General features: G+C 40.9%; 2 protein-coding genes across 17 annotated transcripts in view; both read right to left on the bottom strand.

Annotated features, from left to right (window-relative positions):
• Positions 1-16,311, bottom strand: part of LOC118362859 (DNA (cytosine-5)-methyltransferase 3A-like) — a 72,295-nt gene extending 55,984 nt beyond the window's left edge. For all 6 annotated transcript variants that reach the window (XM_052486505.1, XM_052486506.1, XM_035743537.2 and 3 more), the window contains exons 1-3: positions 16,161-16,311; positions 14,493-14,657; positions 6,885-6,995 (exon numbers count right to left, since the gene is read on the bottom strand). In XM_052486505.1, coding sequence (XP_052342465.1) covers positions 6,885-6,995; positions 14,493-14,576 — 195 coding nt within the window. In that variant the 5' untranslated portion in view covers positions 14,577-14,657; positions 16,161-16,311. The remainder of the gene's footprint in view (positions 1-6,884; positions 6,996-14,492; positions 14,658-16,160) is intronic.
• A 4,633-nt stretch (positions 16,312-20,944) lies between these two features.
• Positions 20,945-23,028, bottom strand: part of dtnbb (dystrobrevin, beta b) — a 47,268-nt gene continuing 45,184 nt past the window's right edge. For all 11 annotated transcript variants that reach the window (XM_052486499.1, XM_035743544.2, XM_052486497.1 and 8 more), the window contains one exon: positions 20,945-22,958. The gene's annotated coding sequence lies outside the window, so the exon portion shown is untranslated. The remainder of the gene's footprint in view (positions 22,959-23,028) is intronic.

Raw genomic sequence — 23,028 nt, 5'->3', positions numbered from 1 at the left:
GATCGGATCACGTTTTAAGTATCAAGGGAAGGTGACTTTATCGGTTTAAAGCATTGGATTTTGCAATTGCAATCACATTTATTATTTGGGATTTGTGTGCCCATGAAAACTGTTTTCACCCAGTAACATAAGGAGATACGAAATGTTACATAGTTACACTGCATATCTGAAATCTCCATACAAGAAAACTGTCAGACAGCTTGATCCAGGATTCTTACAGGGTTCAAGTTCAATGTCTAATTTAAGTCATTAATGCTTTAATATATGATATAATGACAATTTACACGACCATAAATGCAAGGACAGAAAAGTTATGTTTTATGTCACATGATTTCATACAAATCCGTCAAGATGCCCCTTCGTGGTAAAGGGTTAAAACATAGGTTTTAATTCAACTCGTGAATCTTAACTAATATAGCTATGATTCCCCATGTATCTTAATGTAATGACACGAAAAGCATTGGCAGATTATTATCAATGACTTATCAACGGCTGTTACAAGAAATCGTCACGCTTACCCTAGTTTACAGACAGACCCACATTTGAGAGAGATGGGGGAGGGGTCTTGTCGCCACAGTGTCTCTGCTAGACCACTGCCTAAAAATAGTGTTCAAATTTTTTTCCAGAGACAATTACTGGGTCACAGCAGAGGAAAGTAGGGCATGTCTAACGAGATGAGAATGCCCTCTCTGTCTGTCAACACTGACAACAGCATTTTGAAGCAGCCATCGTCTCAGAGGGACAGACGGACAGACGGACAGACAAGAGGCTGAGTGTGAGAAACAGACAGAAATACAGACACACACAGGATCTAGTATTTCCTCCTCTTCTTCTTTTTGGGTGCTACTATAGGCCACCAATTGCTAGCAGTCGGTATATGGATAATATGTGTGCAACGCTTGATAGTGTGTGTGATGTTAACAGAGAGGTCTATTTTCTGGGTGACCTGAACATTGACTGGTTAGCAACTAGTTGTCCTCTCAAGAGGAAGCTTCTATCTGTGACTAATGCCTGTAATTTGATCCAGATTATCACTCAAATCAAATCAAATGTTATTAGTCACATGCTTCATAAACAACAGGCGTAGACTAACAGTGAAATGCTTACTGCTGGGCCCTTCCCAAAAATGCTGAGGGAAAAAATTGAACAATTATAACACAAGGAATAAATACACAATGAGTAACGACAACTTTGCTGTATAAACGGAGTACCCTTACCGAGTGGGTGTGCAGGGGTATGAGGTCATTGAGGTAGATATGTACACACAGCTAGGGCTATAGTGACTAGGCAATAGGATAGATAAGAGTAGCAGCAGAGTATGTGTTGAGTCAAAAGAGTTGTGCAAAAAGAGGTCAATGCAGAGAGTCTTGGCTAGCTACAGTATATGGTTACCTATTTATCAGTTTTATGGTTTGGGGTCCTGTTGGTTCCATCGGTACCGCTAGCTGTGCGGTAGCAGATAGAAGAGTTTATGACTAGGGTGGCTGGTCTTCATCTGACACGGCCTGGTAATTGAGGTAATATGTACATGTAGGTAGTTAAAGTGACTATGCATAGATAATAAACAGAGAGTAGCAGCAGTATGAAAGAGGGGTCTGGGAAGCCCTTTGATTAGATGTTCAGGGGTCTTATGGCTTGGGGATAGAAGCTGTTAAAAAGCCTTTTGGACCTAGACGTGGCGCTCTGGTACCGCTTGTCATGCAGTAGCAGAGAGAACAGTCTATGACTTGGGTGGCTGGAGTCCATGACAATTTTTAGGGCCTTCCTCTGCCACTGCCTGGTACAGAGGTCGTGGATGGCCATCACAAAGCCCTGACCTCAATCCTATAGAAAATGTGTGGGCAGAACTGAAAAAGCGTGTGCGAGCAAGGAAGCCTACAAACCTGACTCCGTTACAAGAGCTCTGTTAGGAGGAATGGGCCAAAATTCACCCAACTTATTGTGGGAAGCTTGTGGAAGGCTACTCGAAACGTTTGACCCACGTTAAACAATTTAAGGGCAATGTTACCAAATGCTAATTGAGTGCATGTAAACTTCTGACCCACTGGGAATGTGATATCAAGAAGCTCTTTTCGGTCATAAGCCACAGTGGCAGAAACATTATGTACAAAATAAGTTACAAATAACGCAAAAAAAAAACCCACTATAGCACAATTGGTTACAGAATCGTAAAACGGCTGCCATCTCCTTCGGCGCCATTATTCCAGTGATGTACTAGGCCATACACACTACCCTCTGAAGCGGCTTGCGGTTGGATGCCAAGCATTTGTCATACCATGCGGTGATGCAGCCAGTCAAGATGCTCTCAAATGGTGCAGCTGTATAACTTTTTGAGGATCTGAGGGCCCATGCCAAATCTTTTTAGTCCCCTCAAATCAAATCCAATATTATTGGTCAAATATACACATACGCATATTTAGCAGATGTTATTGCAGGTGTAGCGAAATACTTGTGTTCCTAGCTCCAACAGTGAAGTAGTATCTAGCAACAATACACAATAAAATAATGGAATTAAGAAATATTAATATAATATAAATATTAGGACGAGCAATGTCGGAGTGGCATTGACTAAAATACAGTAGAATAGAATATAGTATTTTTCATATGAAATGAGTAAAGCAGTATGTAAACATTATTACAGTGGCCAGTGATTATATGTATATGTGTATAGGGCAGCAGCCTCTAAAGTGTAGGGTTGAGTAACCGGGTGGTAACCGGGTGGTAACCGGGTGGTAACCGGGTGGTAACCGGCGAGTGATGGCTATTTAACAGTTTGTTCCTTGAGAAAGAAGCTCTTTTTCAGTCTCTCAGTCCCAGCTTTTATGTACCTGTACTGACCCCGCCTTCGGGATGATTGCGGGGTGAACAGGCCATGGCTTCTAGCATAGGCTGCCTCTCAATACACCACATCCGCCGATATCGACCTTCCGCATCTGCGTTGAAAGTTGGCAGAGCTACAGCAGTGTTTGTGTCAGGCCATGAGACATCCCGAAAGTCGGCCTTCTCACGATATAACGTCTGTAGCATCCGAATGGATACGAACATGTATGCGTAGTTGTTTTGCTCTCGGACGGCCACAAGCGTCACAAGACTCGCCTGAATGTAGCCCGGTACCATTTCAACAAATGAATGGAAGTACTGTATATACAGTATGGAAGACGTTTAGTGCCTAATAAAAATAGGTTAAATATGTCTTTAAAAAATGGTTCTATAGTTTCCTGATCTGTTTTTCCAAGTATGAATCTGTTATTCAATGCTTTTCTATGGGCTAATAGCAATAAGGACAGTGTGCACCGGGGCCTCCCACTCCTCTTTCTATTCTGGTTAGAGACAGTTTGTGCTGTTCTGTGAAGGGTGTATTACACAGTGTTGTACGAGATCTTCAGTTTCTTGGCAATTTCTCACATGGAATAGCCTTCATTTCTCAGAACAGGAATAGAATGACGAGTTTCTGAAGAACGTTCTTTGTTTCTGGCCATTTTGATCCTGTAATCGAACCCACAAATGCTGATGCTCCAGATATTCAACTACCGTAATTTCCGGACTATAAACTGCTACTTTATTCCCACGCTTTGAACCTCGCGGTTTATACAACGACGCGGCTAATTTATGGATTTTTCCCGCTTTCACAAGATTCATGCCGCCAAAAAACTGAGCACCGTCACATAATGTGACGTAAAATCGAGCGCGCTCAAACTTCCTATCATTCTGATTACGGTAGTAATTTTGTCACCCTCATCATGGCAAAGACACGGAGAAATGCATATGATGCAGCTTTCAAGTTGAAGGCGATCGATCTGGCTGTTGGAAAAGGAAAGAGAGCTGCTGCACGGGAGCTTGGCCTTAATGAGTCGATGATAAGACGTTGGAAACAGCAGCGTGAGGAACTGACTCAGTGCAAAAAGACAACAACAGCTTTCAGAGGGAAGAAAAGCAGATGGCCCAAAGTATTTGCAGCCACTCGACATCAGTGTAAATCGTGCATTTAAGGTGGCGCTCCTTGTTCAGTGGGAGTCTTGGATGACAAGTGGGGAGAAATCCTTCACTAAAACGGGCTGCATGCGAAGAGCAATTTATGGTCAAGTCGGCCAGTGGGTCCTGACAGCGTGGAGCATTGTCAAAAAATCCACTATCATCAACGGGTTTCGAAAGGCTGGACTGCTGCGTGTTGAAGGGGCAGCATGAGCTCAGCGGGGTATTTGCCTCCGGATGAAAGTGACGAGAGCGACAATGAAAACGATCCAACATCGGAGGAAGCAATTCTGAGGCTATTCAACTCCGACACCGAAGGAGATGACTTCAGTGGTTTCAGTGCACAGGAGGAGGAAGATAGTGACCAAGTTAATTTGTTTCAATGTACCGGTAGGCACCTGCGGCTTATAGACATGTGATGCGTATTTATGTACAAAATACATATTTTCTAATAATTCAGTGGGTGCGGTTTATATTCAGGTGCGCTTAATAGTCCAGCAATTACGGTTGTCTAAAGAAGGCCAGTTTTATTGCTTTTTAATCACTACAACCGTTTTCAGCTGTGCTAACATAATTGCACAAGGGTTTTCTAATGATTAATTAGCCTTTTAAAATGATAAACTTGGATTAGCTAACACAACGTGCCATTGGAACATAGGAGTGATGGTTGCTGATAATGGGCCTCTGTATGCATATGTAGATATTCCATTAAAAATCAGCTGATTCCAGCAACAAAAGTCATTTACAACATTAACAATGTCTACACTGTATTTCTGATCAATTTGATGTTATTTTCTTTCAAAAACAAGGACATTTCTATGTGACCCCAAAGTTTTGAACGGTAGTGTATATACAAACGTATGTGGACACCCCTTCAAATGAGTGGATTCGGCTATTTCAGCCACACCCGTGGCTGTCAGGTGTATAAAATTGAGAACACCGCCATGCAATCCCCATAGACAAACATTGGCAGTAGAATGGCCTTACTGAAGAGCTCAGTAACTTTTAACGTGGCACCGTCATAGGATGCCACCTTTCCAGCGAGTCAGTTCGTCTAATTTCTGCCCTGCTAGAGCTAAGTGGAAACATCTAGGAGCAACAATGGCTAAGACGCGAAGTGACTCGCCCCACAAGCTCCACACACATTACTTTATAGTTATATTTGTATGTTGTTGTATTTTACATTTGTGTGACTGTTCTTGTCCATTAGTGTTTTGTTGCATGTTTTATGTTTTCGGAAAAAGCTCATGGGGATCTGAATAAACCATTAAACAATACAATAATACATGAGATCGGAGACTTTAGATTGTAAAACATTCAAATGGAAGATGTTGTGAAAAATGTTTTGATTATATCAGACTAATGACTGCTTATTAATGACTAATGACTGCTTCCTTCGTCTCCTTCGAGCAACCAATCTTAATTATACTGTGATGCAGATTAGAACAAAAAAACTGCAGATTAGAACAAAAAAAAATGTCCACTGCTATTTGTCAAGCTATTTTCAGAAAGGTGTTCTGAAATCAAATTCCACTGATTTCTCACTGACATTTGAAAAAGAGATAGCATTTAACATCAACAAGGAAGAGAGAGCGAGTGAGAGAGAGAGTGAGAGACAGTGTGTGTGAGAAATGTAACATTACACTTTCTGTCAGCACAGGGGTGTTACGAAACACAACCCAGTGATCGACAACTGGCCCCCTGCCAAAGGTCACAGAGGTCATAGACAAGACAGACCTGGAATATCAGGAAACTCAGCCCAATCATGGTGTTAACTATCATAACACAAAGAACAACAAAATCATGCTGAAATCAATCTTGGCCTCATATACTTAATTTTTTATTTTATTGAACTTATTTACAATGGCGGCCTTCCCCCGGGTCAAACCCTAACCCAGACGACGCTGGGCCAATTGTGCGCCGCCCTATGGGACTCCCAATCACGGCCGGTTGTGATCGAACCAGGGTCCATTTATGATGAACTTCACCAGCGCCGTGGAGCTGAGACCAGGCTTTGTAGAATCTATCTCCGACAATGTTTGCTCATTGCTGTTGCTCTGAGATGGCAACTCAGCACAAATGCGCATGTGCCCATCGAATCTCAATAAGGAAACAGTCGGTGATAGTGTTTGATTAATGTTTATAGAAAAAAGTATGGATTTCAGCAAACAAAGATAGGCACGCAACGACAGAGGACAAACATAGGTACTAGGTTGGCGTTTCATATATATATATATATATATATATTTTTTTTTTTTTTTTTTTTTTTTTTTTTTTTTTTTAAAGTATTGACCTTGGACAAATCGATGTAGTCAAAGCTAGATTCCACAAAGCCCGGTCTCATCAGAAACCTCCTTCACCATGGATTGGAGTTTAGTCCGCCACACCGACCCCCGCCCCCCCGCCGAGCTGCACAGGGTGCGCAGCGAACAGGTGTCCAAGTTTAAACAAAGTTACAGAAAAACATGTTTTTCGACTATCCAGATATCTGAAATAATGTAATGAATGATATTATTCCAATTGTGAAATCATTTCAAATGCCTATTCTCTGGCACAGTGATTTCCCCTATGACTGCTATCCAAGCATCTCACAGCTGTGAAAACACTTGAGGCACAATGTCACTTTGCGTGGTGGAGTTTCGTAAGAGATCCCTTTAGCAATGACTGTAAACACATAGTGTATGCTATAGGACCGATGGCATATGGCAAATGAACTTGAAACTTGTACTGTTGTTTACAAACATATCTGGGATTAAATAAAACAAATTAAATAACCAAATTGTAAATTTAGCTCGTTCTACAATAAACCTACGACATGTGTAGTCTTCAGGTCCGCACGATGTTTCTCCATTGATGGTTATGAAAGAAATGGAAAAGCCCAAAAAAGATATTATTACAGATGATCTACTCACAGGTATCGGCTTGCGTTTCCTCCCAGCAGGCCTGACCATTTTACAGCTGGTGTTGCTTTTAGCTGGCTTCTCCTCTGAGGCCGGCTCCTTGTCCAGTCTCGTGCTCTCGCTCTGTCAAACGACAACACACAACACAATATTATCAATCTCGCTCTGTCAAAATGAAAAAACACAACACAGCGTTTTCATCCTCGTATGAAGAATCAGGTTGAATCACAGTAGAATCAGGGAGCGTCACAGTAGAATCAGAGGAAATCTAAGCAAAATCAGGTAGAATCAAAGTAGAGTCAAATAAAAGGACAGTAGATTCAGGAAGAATTATAGAATCAAATAGAATTACAGTAGAATCACATAGAATCACAGTAACATCAGCTAGAATCACAATAGAATCACAGTAGAATCAGGATAGAATCACAATAGAATCACAGTAGAATCAGGTAGGATCACAATAGAATCACAATAGAATCAGGTAGAATCACAATAGAAATACAGTAGAATCAGGTAGAATCACAATAGAATCACAATAGAATCAGTTAGAATCACAATAGAATCACAGTAGAATCAGATAGAATCACAGAAGAGTCAGGTATAATCAGATACAATTACAGTAGAATCAGGTAGAATCACAGTAGAATCAGTTTGAATCACAATAGAATCAGGTAGAATCTCATAGGATCACAGTGGAGTCAGGTAGAATCACAAACCAACCATACAAAAAATGTGACATCATTCAACTAGCTATCTAATAACTACTATCAACTAGCTTATTGAATGTGTCTACTTTGACCCTAAAAATGTAACCTGAATTTACTGATTAGCTCTTATGTAAACAGTATATATTCCAACTCTTAAAAAATGCACATTAACAGATTAGAATCACAAGTACCCAGTTAAAACGAAATGCATAGTAAACATCACCCATAGGATTGAGAGGCAATGTGTAATGTGATTCTAATTATAGTGCAACTGTATACTGTACAGGGTTGGGGTCAATTCCATTTCAATTCAGGAAGTACACTGAAGTTCTCATTCCAATTCCAATTCACTTAATTGTTTTGTAATGACAAAAATGTGGAATTGGAATGTAGTTTACTGTCTGAATTGACTGGAATTTAAATGGAATTGACCTCAACCCTGTTCAGTATGCAGTATACATTACAACTCTTGAACAGTTTAGGGACTCTCTCTCTCAATAGGTCTCTATCCCGTGCTTCTTTAGGATGAAGAGAGACAATGGGACAGATGGGATTTGAATGACATGTGCCTTTGAGTCTGGGTGAAGTGAGAGCTATAGCTTTAGCTACTACCACAGAGCCTGACCTCACTGAGATACATTCCCTAATGACACTGTTACAAAGACACTGTGTGTGTGTGTGTGTGTGTGTGTGTGTGTGTGTGTGTGTGTGTGTGTGTGTGTGTGTGTGTGTGTGTGTGTGTGTGTGTGTGTGTGTGTGTGTGTGTGTGTGTGTGTGTGTGTGTGTGTGTGTGGACTAGGGCTGTTGCAGTGACCGTATTTACCGCCACACTGGTGGTCACGAGTAATGAAGGCAGTCAAATTCACCGGTAATTAGGCTTCTCCAAGCTCTGATGCTGCTGATGGTTGTTAGTAGTCTACCAAACGTGGTAAATGTCTGGTACTCAGCACTCTATTGTCCCTCTAATCACTCTGACAGCAATGCAAATATATTCGAAAATCGAATCAATGATCTCACGTTGCTCAACATTTTTATAGGCTATGCGGGAGAAAACAGAGTGATGGCCGCTAATAGAAAGAGGAGGATCCCATCAGCTTTCTATAGGCTAGGCCTACTATAGTTATTTCTCAACTTTCCTAATATTAAGCACATTGCTTATATTTACAACAGGAGTATAGCCTACATGGCTGGCATGAAAATAAACCACGGGAAAACTGTCCTCCATTCACTATTCAAGTGGATAGATGACATGTATTTTTTCCCACTGTCCCTGTTTCGATACAGGTGCATGATAATGGTCCATTCTAAATCAAAACAAATGTCACACATACAGTTGAAATCGGAAGTTTACATACTCCTTAGCCAAATACATTTAAACTCAGTTTTTCACATTTCCTGACATTTAATCCTAGTAAAAAATCCCTGTCTTAGTTCAGTTAGGATCACCAATTTATTTTAAGAACGTATAGAGAGAATAATTTATTTCAGCTTGAATTTCTTTCATCACATTCCCATTGCGTCAGAAGTTTACATACTCTCAATTAGTACTTGGTAACATTGCCTTTTAATTGTTTAACTTGGGTCAAACATTTTGGGTAGCCTTCCACAAGCTTCCCACAATAAGTTGGGTGAATTTTGGCCCATTCTTCCGGACAGAGCTCTTGTAACTGAGTCAGGTTTTTAGGCCTCCTTGCTCGCACAAGCTTTTTCAGTTCTGCCCACATATTTTCTATAGGATTGAGGTCAGGGCTTTGTGATGGCCACTCCAATACCATGACTTTGTTCTCCTTAAGCCATTTTGCCACAACTTTGGAAGTATGCTTGGGGTCATTGTTCATTTTGAAGACCCATTTGCGACCAAGCTTTAACTCCCTGACTTATGTCTTGAGATGTTGCTTCAATATATCCACATCATTTTCTTGCCTCATGATGTCATCTGTTTTGGAAAGTGCACCAGTCCCTCCTGCAGCAAAGCACCCCCACAACATGATGCGGCCACCCCCGTGCTTCACGGTTGGGATGGTGTTCTTCGGCTTGCAAGTCTCCCCCTTTATCCTCCAAACATAACGATGGTTAATATGGCCGAAAAGTTATATTTTGTTTCATCAGACCAGAGGACATTTCTCCAAAAAGTACGATCTTTGTCCCCATGTGCAGTTGCAAACTGTAGTCTGGCTTTGTTATGGCGGTTTTGGAGCAGTGGCTTCTTCCTTGCTGAGCAGCCTTTCAGGTTATGTCGATATAGGACTTGTTTTTACTGTGAATATAGATACTTTGTAGCTGTTTCCTCAAGCATCTTCACAAGGTCCTTTGCTGTTGTTCTGGGATTGATTTGCACTTTTCACAACAAAGTACGTTCATCAGAACGCGTCTCCTTCCTGAGCGGTATGACGGCTACGTGGTCCCATGGTGTTTATACTTGCGTACTATTGTTTGTACAGATGAATGTGGTACCTTCAGGTGTTTGGGAATTGCTCCCAAGGATGAACCAGACTTGTAGAGGTCTACAATTGCTTTTCTGAGGTCTTGGCTGACTTCTTTTGATTTTCCCATGATGTCAAGCAAAGAGGCACTGAGTTTGAAGGTAGGCCTTGAAATACATCCACAAGTACACCTCCAATTGACTCAAATTATGTCAATTAGCCTATCAGAAGCTTCTAAAGCCATGACATCATTTTCTGGAATTTGCCAAGCTGTTTAAAGGCACAGTCAACTTAGAATATGTAAACTTCTGACCCACTGGAATTGTGATACAGTGACTTATAAGTGAAATAATATGTCTGTAAACAATTGTTGGAAAAATTACTTGTGTCATGCACATGTCCTAACCGACAAGAAATTTGTGGAGTGGTTTTAATGACTCCAACCTAAGTCTATGTAAACATCCAACTTCAACTGTATATTAGTTAGTATATGTAAAGATAATATTCCATTAAGAATAGTCTGATGGGTTACATTATTAGCCTAATAATAGCCTAAAATTAAGCACAATAATCCGCTTCACAGGGAGTGTATAAGTAGTGTGTGAATTCCAAGATTGGGTAAGATAATTTTCACCATAAAAATGCACCTTTTTACATGCGTAATCGCATTTGTGTTCACTTTATAGAATGGTGTTTTACTTCTAATGGAACATGTGTGCTTATAGCCTACTACCGTGTGCATTGCTGAGATTATAATGTGGGGACATAGTCTAATAGTTAATCAACATTTTGAGGTAAACGTTCTGATCTTTTGCGTTAGCCACATTGCATAAAAATGATTTTTTTTTATGCTAGTGGTTGTATTAATTTGGGATCTATCGCATCCCACAACTGTCCCAGACTGTGTGGAATATTTATTTCTGGCACAGAATATAAGAGGTTTGACTTTTCTACTACGGGGATAGTAGATATAGGCTCATGCTTTTGCTGTTCGCTAGGCCTACTCATCTTGTTGGCTGACGAGAAGTAAATGTGGACAGTTCATCCAATATCTTCAATATGCACCTCGGAATTGGATAAGGACGCAAGCAGTTGCGTCCCTGATGTGTCTGTCTTCACTTGTAGCCTGTGAGAAAGACCTGATCACGTGACGGAGAGCCGTGTGAGTGACAGACGGTTTGGATTGCGCAGCACACTCAGGGAGAAGAGCACAACGCAGCACTCCAGGCCCTAAAGGCATGGATTTATTTAGGGTTTCTTTACGGCCACAAAGGGGATGCGGCCGTGGAATTCAAGGCATTATCAAGTGTTTGTCAAATTGTGAATGAGTGACTGATGTAGTGTGTACAGCCTGCGCAAAAAAAAAACAAAGCAGAGCTCATGCATTTCAAGCAACTTTTTTCAAATCATCATTAGTCTCTCATCATGCAGCCTTACAAAGTATTAAAAATCAAAACATATAGCCCAAGCTTTGTAGAACAATTAAAGTTACATTAGTAACTCTAAATCATGCATATAGGAATACCTATTTCTTTGTTAACCGCTCAACACAGAATAGCCGCATGCGGGCACTCCCTCAAATCGTTAGGAGAAAATATTTATATTTCAGCTTTGTTCAGTTGTATTCTTCATACTATAAAATAATGTAAAATAATGCCACAGAATTATGAGCAAATCTTATCTGCTAAATTAACTAGTGTAGCCCACAGCCATTTGATATAGCCACATCAGGACCCTAACATAAGGACAACTCAAGAGTATCAGAATATGCTATTATTTTCTTCTGAAATAGACAACATTTTCTTCATATCATGTTTCTTTAGACCTGTCTAAAATAAATAATGGATTTATTGTGAAGGTGTAGTTTATTTTACATGGATTTATTAAGACCTTTTTAAATGGCTTGTAAATTCTATGTGTGGAAGCCAGGAGATGCTAAATGGGTTTGTGTTAATTAACGGTCAATTACCGTGAGACCATCACCGTCTGACTAAATTTTATGACCGTCACAGCCCTGGTGTGGACCCCCTCCTGCACATTTCCTTTGATGAATAAAACTGTGTCTTCCCCCTAAGAAAAGGCCCTATATCCACCCTGACCCAGCACCCCTGGGGTTGCTCTGGGCTTGTATAAAGCATCTCCTACTCTGACTGAGACTCGTTTTGTAAATACAGACCCAGGGCCTCAATATTAACTCACTGAGTGTCTTAGTGGGTGTGTTGTTTGGGGAAAGAAGGGAGACAAGCGGAGACAAGCTTGAACAAATCATTGAAGTAGACCAAATCCTGCTTAGCAACCAGCTATCGGCATCACGAGGTGGGAGCTACTGGGAGCAGGTGATGAAAAACAGCCGTGGCTTTTTAAAGGGGATGGACCACAGTCAACAACAAAAAGACAGCCACATTATCTAGTCACATTATTTGTAGCAAATCTAGTATCTAGTACATGGAAATCGACTGACCTGAAAACCTTGTTTTGTTTAATATGACTTGGGCGAGACCTGGATTCATATGCAATATTTCAAATCATTCACATAATCCTCTAATTTGACATTAGATTCATAAAATGGTGATTTTGCTTTTTCATTTTTGTTTATTTCTCCAGCAGTGATTTCCCTCCTCCTCCTATCTTGGCCTGCGTCGCAAATGCATCTTATTCCCTACACAGTTCCCTATGGACCCTGGTCAAAAGTAGTACACTATAGAGGGAATAGGAGTGCCATTTGGGACACAGCCCTAGTGCCTGGTTAAGCCTGCCTCCACCAAAGGAGTATTGGCACTGCATGCACTCCTATTGCCATTCTATAAGGGATTAGCTGTCACCAACCCCCTTGTCACAAAATGGCAAAAATCACCAAGCGTGGAAAGAAGGTAATCGCAAGGGCGTAATTCTAGAATAGGGAATGTCTATATGCAGCTCTAAATGCCTCGCTGTCTGTTTCCATGGGCATGTAGTCTCGTGTTGTGTTGACAAAATCCTGAAAATGTTCAATGAAACACAACACACCATTACAACACATGACTAAAATATGTAAAAATGGCAATTCAAAAAGCACTACAGAGCATAAAATACAATGACTATTTGTTATTGCCTTGTGTGAACCCTATAACATACTCTGGCACTATTTGATATCTCTGGCGCTATTTTCAGTCGGAAGTCGGTTTATTTAAGGCAATGGCTGTTGCTTAGCAACAAGAATACATTGGGCAGGCAGTGTGATGGGAGGAGAGTGTCGTAGAGGAGAGAGGAAGAGAGGAAGAGAGGAAATGCCCCAGTATAACACAGCAGTTGGCTGGCAGGCTCATCATACAACAGCCAACGCCCCACGTCACACTAGCAAACCAGTGGCATCTTTCTAACAGGCACAATCAGCACATAATACAGAAAGCTACCATGGGGGGTGGTTCAGGATGATTTAACTACTGTGTACAGTAGGCCCATGCGATCATGTTACAGACGTTTCATATTTTCATCACTAGGGGTCCTATAGTGTCTCCTTATTGATTTTATAGAACTTGGTTCACCACATATATTAGATGACATATAGACAGTGGTGACTGGAAACTAATAGGCTATTATCTACGGCTCAATTCTCTGCGCTCCAACTGATATTGGTGATATTGCTAATTGGTTATATTGACTAATAAGCGTCCAGCATTTAGGAGTGTCTCTTCATTGATTTCCCTAGAAGCTGGTTAACCCTAGGTAGAGGACATAGCAACATACATTAGACAGATGACCGATAGACACTGGTCACCAATATCTAATGGTTTGGTCTGAGCTAAAGTGGTGATATTACGGGTATATTTATCAATAAAGCATGACCTACACTGATGGGGTTGAGTCCAGTTATATAAACAACAAAATGGGGGGGGGGGGCAATCGATCAAATGTAGTTATAAAGCCCTTTCACATCCCCAGTTGTCACTGTTGTTAATGTGGGTAATGGGTGGTTAATCATGGTTAACCCAGAACTAAAACCTTGAGTCATTTGGTCAGATGCCACATATGTTACGTATTCTGTTGACGAGAGATCATGGATGGGTGGCTGACTCACAGTGATCCAGCGTGACATTTTATGATGTGTATAGTACAACTGTACAGCGTATCGATTCATTGAACTATATGAAGCCTTACCTACAATGACAAAATCTGCTGGTTGTATTTTGTGGTATGTCTATTCTCGATATGGAAATGAAGTGGAAATTATATGGAAATGACGTGTATTCCATCTGGGACCATGTTGGAAGCAAGAGAATTGCTTTAATGTGTTATCCTCTGGGTTGTAAATTCCATTTATTTCCCCCAATAAATGAATAAAATCAATTACACAGTGGTTCAGGTTAATGATGCAACAACAAAAAAGTCCATGATAAGAGCTCCGATGACATGTTATAATACATTTGTAATACACACTGTTATAACGTAATAGCACACTATAGTGCTTTAACGGCAGTGGAATTTGCATTACACGGTTGTTTGTTTCTTACCATTCTGTTCCCAGGTGCATCACAGGTGTAGTCGGGGTTTTTGAACGCAGCGTTGTTGGCGCTGGCAACAGTGTTGGACGGCATCGCTACGAGTGCAAATCGTGTGGATGATAATTCTTAACGGAAATGGAGCAACAAAAAAAAATGGTGATCGATGATCCTCCCCTGCAATATGAAGAACAACAAATTGAATCATTCATGCTGAAAAACTGGCAATACCTCAAATAAAGGACAAAAACATAAGTATTTATTATTTTAATATTTTAACTTTATTCTTCTTCTTTGGTTTTTGTATGAAGTTGAACATGATTCTAGCCTACGCAATGGATTCAATCAATAGCAGTCTCCCTACTAACTGCAGTGATCTGATTAGGCAACAGTAGGACCTATTAGCGACAAAATGATCCATGTCTTTACATTTAGTCTAGGATGCTGAGAAGTGTCCGTTCGCTCTAGTTTCTCCAGTTTCTCTTACACACACAATATAACACATGTGTAGGGCCTATGGTCTTATCGGAAACAAATGATATGCAGTATATGCAATATGCATATTACAGTCTATATGCATATTAGATTTTCATTATAGCCCGTCTTTTGAAACTAGACTTGAGTGCTTTGCACAGACTGCAGGCAAGGCCTAGACTAGCCCACTATAGCCTACAACCTCTTTACCTAATTGAGATCAAAAGCCTAAAATGTGCACTTTAGAGCCTATATTTACAGTACTAATGTTGATTGTAAAAGTAACACTTTTCAGTCATTTCTCCAGAAGGCTTGTGATATAGGCCTAGTCTTGTTATAGGCTAAACGTCCTTGGTGTTTTGGTCATTGCCCCCATTTTAACTAGCTAGTCCTACACCACCGATAACCGCCGGTGTTTAAAGTGCTCAAGATGCACTTTCACCCACGCACACACACACACAGGCTGACTTTCTGACACATTGGTACAAATGTAGCGTGTATGCAACATTTAGAACAGACTGGAGCGATAGTCAATAGGCATTTTAACATATTGGTAAATGTATCAGTGTTGTTAACGTGTAAATGCACGGTTCGATTTTTTTTCGTGAACAGACACACATTTTGCGGATAATGACATTGCGTCCACAAAACGTGTTACTTTTTTAAAATATACAAAATGAGTGTGGATTCAGTGTTACGGCCTACTGTTCCATTGTCAGCACAAAACACAAATCTGATACATTCTAACAATTATGATTGAATTAAATACTTTATCAGTGCACACATGGTTGGCGGTCACCTGCATTTGTCACTCGTCAAGGCTAAATTACAAAGTTTTACACGTATTTGCAGGGGAAATTATCATCTGTAAACCGGTGGACTGTAGCCTATCCTATTTATAGGCCACAACCATTTCAAGGATAAAACCCCGTTATGTTCAGACGGGCCGATATTCTGTAGCAACAATCGCCGTTCTGTGTCTACAAATACGCCGTCATCAAGTTCAAGTGCATATCACAATGTCTAATCGTCAGTCTCCACATCTGCAAAAGCACAAAACGGCTATCTGTTTCCCTTCAGCACAATCGAGTGCAGCCAATCTGCCTTCCGTTCTCAGGGCTCTCATGACTGTGTCTGTTCCGATAAAGGTTAGGCTACCCCTACAGAGGGTTTGGTGATAACGGGCTATGTCACGGTGTTCATTACCCGTTTTGCCAAGTCCCAGGCCTGACCCTTTTTGTTTTCTCTTGCTCCCGGATACTCCTTCTTCTTCTCTCCCCGTCCTCCACCTCCCCAGCCGGCCAGCACTCCGCCAGATGCTCCGCTCACACTGCAGGGGCCAACGGACTGATCGTGTCTCCACCAGGTCCTAAAGGTAGTGGGGTAACGACTGCTGCTCTACTGCCATTGGGCTAATTAATATCTTTATCAAATATATGCTTACATTGTTTCAAAATCTGTGCCAAATACTCAAGACCAATATCCCAATAAATAAAACCCAATAACAAATAATGACCGTCTTCATTTTGTCCAGAGTGATTTGAACTAAATTACCTGTTTAGTGGATTGATTAAACAGATATAGTCATTCAAATTCTTCATACTTATCATATATTATCATATATTATTATTTCCCTACATGCCCACTAGACGGGGACATACTGTACGTCTGTTGCTTCAGAAGGATGTCAGTAGGCTATGTCAGTGTCAGACACATAGTATAGTGGCTGAGGCTCTTACAAGCACAAACAGAACAAAACCCAGGGGAGGAGCAGACAGCTCTTTAGGAGGGAGGAAGAGACGGGAGAGAGAGCGAGAGAGAGAGAGAGAGAGAGAGAGAGAGAGAGAGAGAGAGAGAGAGAGAGAGAGAGAGAGAGAGAGAGAGAGAGAGAGAGAGAGAGACAGAGAGAGAGACAGACAGAGAGAGAGAGAGAGAGAGAGAGAGAGAGAGAGAGACAGAGAGAGACAGAGAGAAACAGAGAGAGAGAGAGCAAGAGAGAGAGAGAGAGACAGAGAGGGAGAGCGAGAGAGAGACAGAGAGAGAGAGAGGGAGAGCGAGAGAGAGACAGAGAGAGAGAGAGAGAGAGAGAGAGAGAGAGAGAGAGCAGGTGGATGTGGTTCAGCGAGCTAGAAGCATGGCTGGAGCCAGGAGCCCCTCACATCACACCACACGTCTGTAGAGTAGACTGACTTTCTCTAATTCTCATGGTCTGGTTCAGTCAAGGACAGCAGAATGATGACACAACCCACGGCAGAGGGAGAGGAGAACAGGAGCTGGGACTGCTCTCACTGACCCCCTTGCACAGGTAGACAGACACATATGCACATACAACACACAAACACTCCCACGCATGCATACATGCACACGCATACACACCTTACCTGAGACATAGCACTCATCTACAGACATCCAAGTGTCTAGTTGTTTTCTCTCTCTGTGTGGTCTGGTCTGATGTTTTCTTTGTGTGTTATGATTACAGTTCTTCTGCACATTAAACATCAGGAGATATTGTTTATCATTGGACGTTCTAGAGAATATTACTCCCTGGGACCAATGGTAATCTCATCAGATAGGAGGGAGTTTGTTTCCCCAGGAAGAATTTTGGGGCTTTCAACAACCACTCAATTACTTGAAAAACAGCAAACGATGTATACTGAAACTGTGCTGTAAGGTTATGACAGTCATATTCTTTCCAAGGCCACATAGACAGTGCAGTACATAGGGCAAAGGATAATCACTATATACAGTTCTGCAAAAAAGGCATCCCATTTCAAAGCATATCAAGCGTTTCAATCTTTTAATATATTTCACAATTTATTCATTTTATTTACAAAAGACAGTGGTCATGTGACATAAAACCATGTTTTAAAAATGAACATGAGAAACAAATGCATACCAGAAGCATAACAGTACATAACACAGAGATAGATAAATAACATTTAGGGAAGCTTGTGGTTCGTCATCTTGCACATTTTCTCTATGCAAAAAAACATGATCACAAAGTGCTGTATGTACCTGTCTATTGCCTTTGTTGGCTAGAAGGAGATCACTCTAGAACTCTTGGTAGCTTAAGAACTCTTGGTAGCTCAGGACTTTTGGGTAGCTATAGAACGGTTGGTTGGTGGTTCTAGAACTGTTGGTAGCTCTAGAATGGTGGATAACTCTGGAACTGTTGGTAGCTCTAGAATGGTTGGTGGTTCTAGAACTGTTGACAGCTCTAGAACTTGTAATGATTCTACATTTTAATTAAGGAAGACCATGTAAATGTGGGCGGTCTAGATTATATCATGACAAAATTTGGACATCAACAACAACATATAGAATGTAGATATATCTGTATGATGACACACAAAGTCTGCAAACATTTTGGCACAAATGTAAAGGCTGAATAAAAGTGTACTACTTTCCCTCCTGAACAACAATACATAAATAAACTTTTTTCCACATGGTCACAGACTGAGACTAAAACTCCTACTTAAAAAGGCTGACTGATATTCTTATATCTGCATGAATGGGTTGTACTTTATACAGTACTTTATACAGAACATCTAGGCACAAACTCAAATCATAACACTGCATTCCTATCTGTGACCGGAGTGAAGAGAGAATACAATTATTCATTTTTCCAAAGGTTCTATCTCAGTACTTCAATTTTCCTTTAGGTCTTGAATATACAATGTTGTATAGAGGAAACAAAATGTCAAACCCTCAGACTTAATCTGTATTAGTTGCAACTTCTATGTTTCATATTTTACAATGTTGTGCTGTACGTTACAGTATATTGGTCACCGTTTCATATAATAACCTCTTAATCATTTAGGCAACTAACTGATGTGCAAGACAAGTGCTCACTTGAACGAGATGTGTTTTTCGAGAAATCATTATCAATGATTCAATTCCACAAGCAAACTAGAATAACACCCAGAATGATAACATCATGTCAAATGAATAACCAAATGAAAAACATCACATTTAGAACAACGGACACAAAGGAGAAACTCTTTTTTTGTTCTTCTATTTTTCGACACAGTGTAATAGGTTGGTAAGACCTTGTACCTAAGTTCATAGGATAGGCTGTCTGTACTGTACACATCATATCAATGCAAAATCTAGTCCTCAAGTACAAATTCCGTACAGGCCATTGCTTAACCAGTGTTTGGTGCCATATCATTGACTTTGGACCATTCTGGTCCAATTCTTATCCTTCATATGTTATTGTCATGTTACATCATGACAAACCAAACTGAACCAAACCCTACTCTTCGCTATCTGGCCATTTATTGTTTCAGATTGCTAAGCCGGACATTTGTTATGAAGTCATCCATGTCAGTGACTGTTTTCAGAGACACATGGAACTCCTGAACAGCAGAAAGTTCCATCAACCAGACGACATGTGTTTTATTGGACTTAATATTCTCCTGATTCAAGTAAGTCGGTATCCTTTTCCAGTCCACCTCTGTCGCTAAACCTGTAGCTACTATATAGCTGTTCGTATGCCAAATCAGACAATAATTCACAAAAACAACATGCTCAGTCAAAATGAGCACTTCAGCAATAGCCTCCCATTTCTCTCCTCTAAGTCATTCAACATTCTTAGCCAACACTAGACTTGCCCTATGTCCCAATCATCTGTCCTTTCTCCTAGAAGTATAAGCAATTGTTCACTACCCTACATGTAGACTGAGTGCACAAAACATTAGGAACACCTTCTCTGTCCATGACATAGACTGACCAGGTGAATCCAGGTGAAGGCTACGATCCCTTATTAATGTCACCTGTTTAATCCACTTCAATCAGTGTAGATGAAGGGGGGGAGACAGGTTAAAGAAGGATTTCTAAGCCTTGACAATTGAGACATGGATTGTGTATTTGTGCCATTCAGATGGTGAATGGGCAAGACAAAATATTTAAGTGCCTTTGAATGGGGTATGGTAGTAGGTGCCAGGTGTAACAGAGATGGTTATGTTTCCACTTGCCTCTAAAGAAATGTGTATTTAATGTGCAAGCATTCTTATTGGTTGGTTCAATTCTGATGACAATGTTGTTATTGGCCCCTCTTGCAGATAGGGGGAGATGGCGGAAGTCAGGTCTCCCCCGTATGAAAATGTGATGTAAGGGGTTGGTCACGTTCAGAATACTGTATTCCATTTATATTTTACAATGTGTACAAATTTGCTGTACATTTCTGATGTATACATGTGTGGGTATATGGTACCTGTTAGGGATGGGGGGGCTTTCCGGGATGTGCTTTGGTATATGTTTGCTGTGTTAGCTAGCATGCACCGCTGTAACGGTCACATAAACTCACTGCTAACACAGTTGTTTTCATGCTACAGATTTAACCATCGACAGCCATCAACATCATTAAGTCCTACACAACTAGCATGCCATGTCCTACTTAATCACAGGTAGTACCACATTATATTTTGTATTATATTGGTGTATTTTGTTAATGCCCAGTATGAAAATGTGATGCAAGGGATTTTACCATCAACATCATTAAGCCCTGCACTACTAACGTGCTGTTTCCTATTTAACTACAGATAATAAATGGTGCCCAACTGGGACCACTGGCTGGGGTGATTTCTTTGAACAAAACGCAACACAAGGAGAGTACGATTAACATCTGTTACATGCCAGGCACAGTGGTTTGAGTGAGTCAAGAACTTCACCGCTGCTGGGTTTTTCATGCTCAACAGTTTTCAGTGTGTATCAAGAACGGTCCACCACCCAAATGAGTTCCAGCCAACTTGACACAACATGGGCCAGCATCCCTGTGGAATGCTTCCGACACCTTGTAGAGTCCATGCCCTGACAAATTGAGGCTGTTCTGAGGGCGAAAGGGGGGGGTACGACTCAATGTCAGGAAGGTATCCCTAATGTTTTGTACACTCAGTTTTTTTTAGAGGAATGAACCGATATAATACATATGGTGGAAATTCTACTTTAGTCTAAGCTCACACCCATTCAATGCTTTTCAATGTGTGTGGAAGAGTGCTTGAGTGCACATTTTTTGGAGAAAGCCAGATTATTGAGACACAGGTTTGCTGTCTGCTACCCTTCAGGCTCTTTTATGATCAGTCTCTGACCCCTACAGACACAGGTCTGGAGCCCATTAGGGCCCAGGCTACTGACTCATAATCGTTAACCACACAGAATATGCGTCCCAAATGGCATCCTATTCCCTATATAGTGCACCACTTTTGACCAGGGCTAATAGGCCCTGGTCAAAAGTAGTGCACTATGTAGAGAATGGGGTGCCATTTGGAATGCAAACCAGCCACCACCACATTCCATCTACAGTCCCTGAGCACCTATCTATTAACTCTCACATAAACATGTTCCAGTCCTCATTTATTTGAACTAAATAAAGCTATCAAAGCAACTCTTATCTGTGCATAACTTTGATTTCTGTACCGCCCGTCCTCACCTACGTACAGGTGTATAGGTGGATATGTTATAACTCAACATATTTGAACGAAAGAGCACACAATATAATATGATTAATTTAAACTACCGTCCTGAGATGCTCTCCGTCTCTTTACTTTACGTGGACAATAAATACTGTTACTACTGAGTGACATGTTAGTGGATTAGGGACGAAAAACCATGCAGTTTTAATGCTCTTTAAGATGCATTTACTAGCTTCTCTCGCTTAGTTAATTTTTTATTGAGACAAAACGAGGAGAATAATAAATCTGTTTATAACAAAGGGACGATTCCCTGATGAAATTAAACGTTTAGCATTGACAACAATAGCCCCAATACTAGGCTCCCTTTAACCAAACAAACAAACAGCCCTCATATTTTTGCAAGGGTGTCTCACGACATAGAGTGAGCACGCGGTAGCAGCAGTATGTGACTCAGGCTGTCCTAAATGACATCCTATACCCTATATAGTGTACTACTTTTGACCAGAGCCCTATAGGCCTTGGTCAAATGTAGTGCGCTATATAGGGAATAGGGTGCCATTTGGGGCACGACCAATGTGAACTCTGAGGCATGACAATATACAGGACTACAGATCCTAGCAGTCATTAGAACCAAGCGTTTCTCAACCTTTTTTGTACCAGGGAACTGCAAGGACCAGCTACAGCCCTTCCTCCAATGAAGACCACTTAGATTAAAACTAGCACTTGAGAACTGATTAAATCAGTTTCGGCTCACTATCTGAGGGACTGATCAGCAACATCATTGAGACCCGTGCTGGCCCGCGGACCACAGGTTGAGAAACACTGATAAACCCACAAAGAGCTGGCATAACATGGTACCTACCTACCTACCTACAGTACACCCAGTCAGACTCGGGACAGTGCAACTTCATGCAAAACCCCTAATGAAAACATACTAGCTAGCCGTCTCTAATGATACAAAAGCAATGAAGGCTAGGGAAAATATCATCATCATGAAAATAGGTTGCTTTCAGGTCGTGGTCAGTGCTGTGTTCCCAAGGTCATGTATAATGTGTACAGTATATACAGATAGTTAGACAGCGTTCCAAATGGCACTCTATTCCTTATGTAGTACACTACTTTTGAACAGGGCCTATAGGGCACTGGTCAAAAGTACTGCACGATATAGGGAATACGGTGCCATTTGGTATGCACACAGAATGGTCTGTTATTGACAATACGGGTTGAGAGAAAGCACAGCAAGCCACTCCTTTAGACCTTTGACCGTTGCAGTCATGATGAGGGGAATCAATCAATACATAATAATTACAGCTTTAAGTTTTTATACAGAACAACATATACACTCGCTAATAGAAGCATCTTGCTTTTTTTCCCGCAGCAAGGTGTAATAAACATGTTTGATAGTAGTTCACACAGTGAAATCCTGTTTGATAACAGCATGCATTACTCTACGTGCTTATGCCTGATAGAAGGGTTTGGTTGTTGTGACTGATTCTCATTTGGATTCCTCTTTTCCAGTCATGTCCAGTCTGACATCCGGTATAGATGGAGTGGTTGTGGCTCCCTCAATGCTTTACTTCTCTCACTGTGCCTGAAGACACACAGACAGACAGGGAAGAAGGATAGTTTTTAGACTGGGGTAGAAAGTAACCATGAAGAGA

This window comes from Oncorhynchus keta, chromosome 29 (assembly GCF_023373465.1).
Source record: "Oncorhynchus keta strain PuntledgeMale-10-30-2019 chromosome 29, Oket_V2, whole genome shotgun sequence".
Classification (NCBI taxonomy): domain Eukaryota; kingdom Metazoa; phylum Chordata; class Actinopteri; order Salmoniformes; family Salmonidae; genus Oncorhynchus; species Oncorhynchus keta.
Note: the sequence above shows the minus strand (reverse complement) of the source record. Positions and strands in the feature narration are given on the sequence as shown.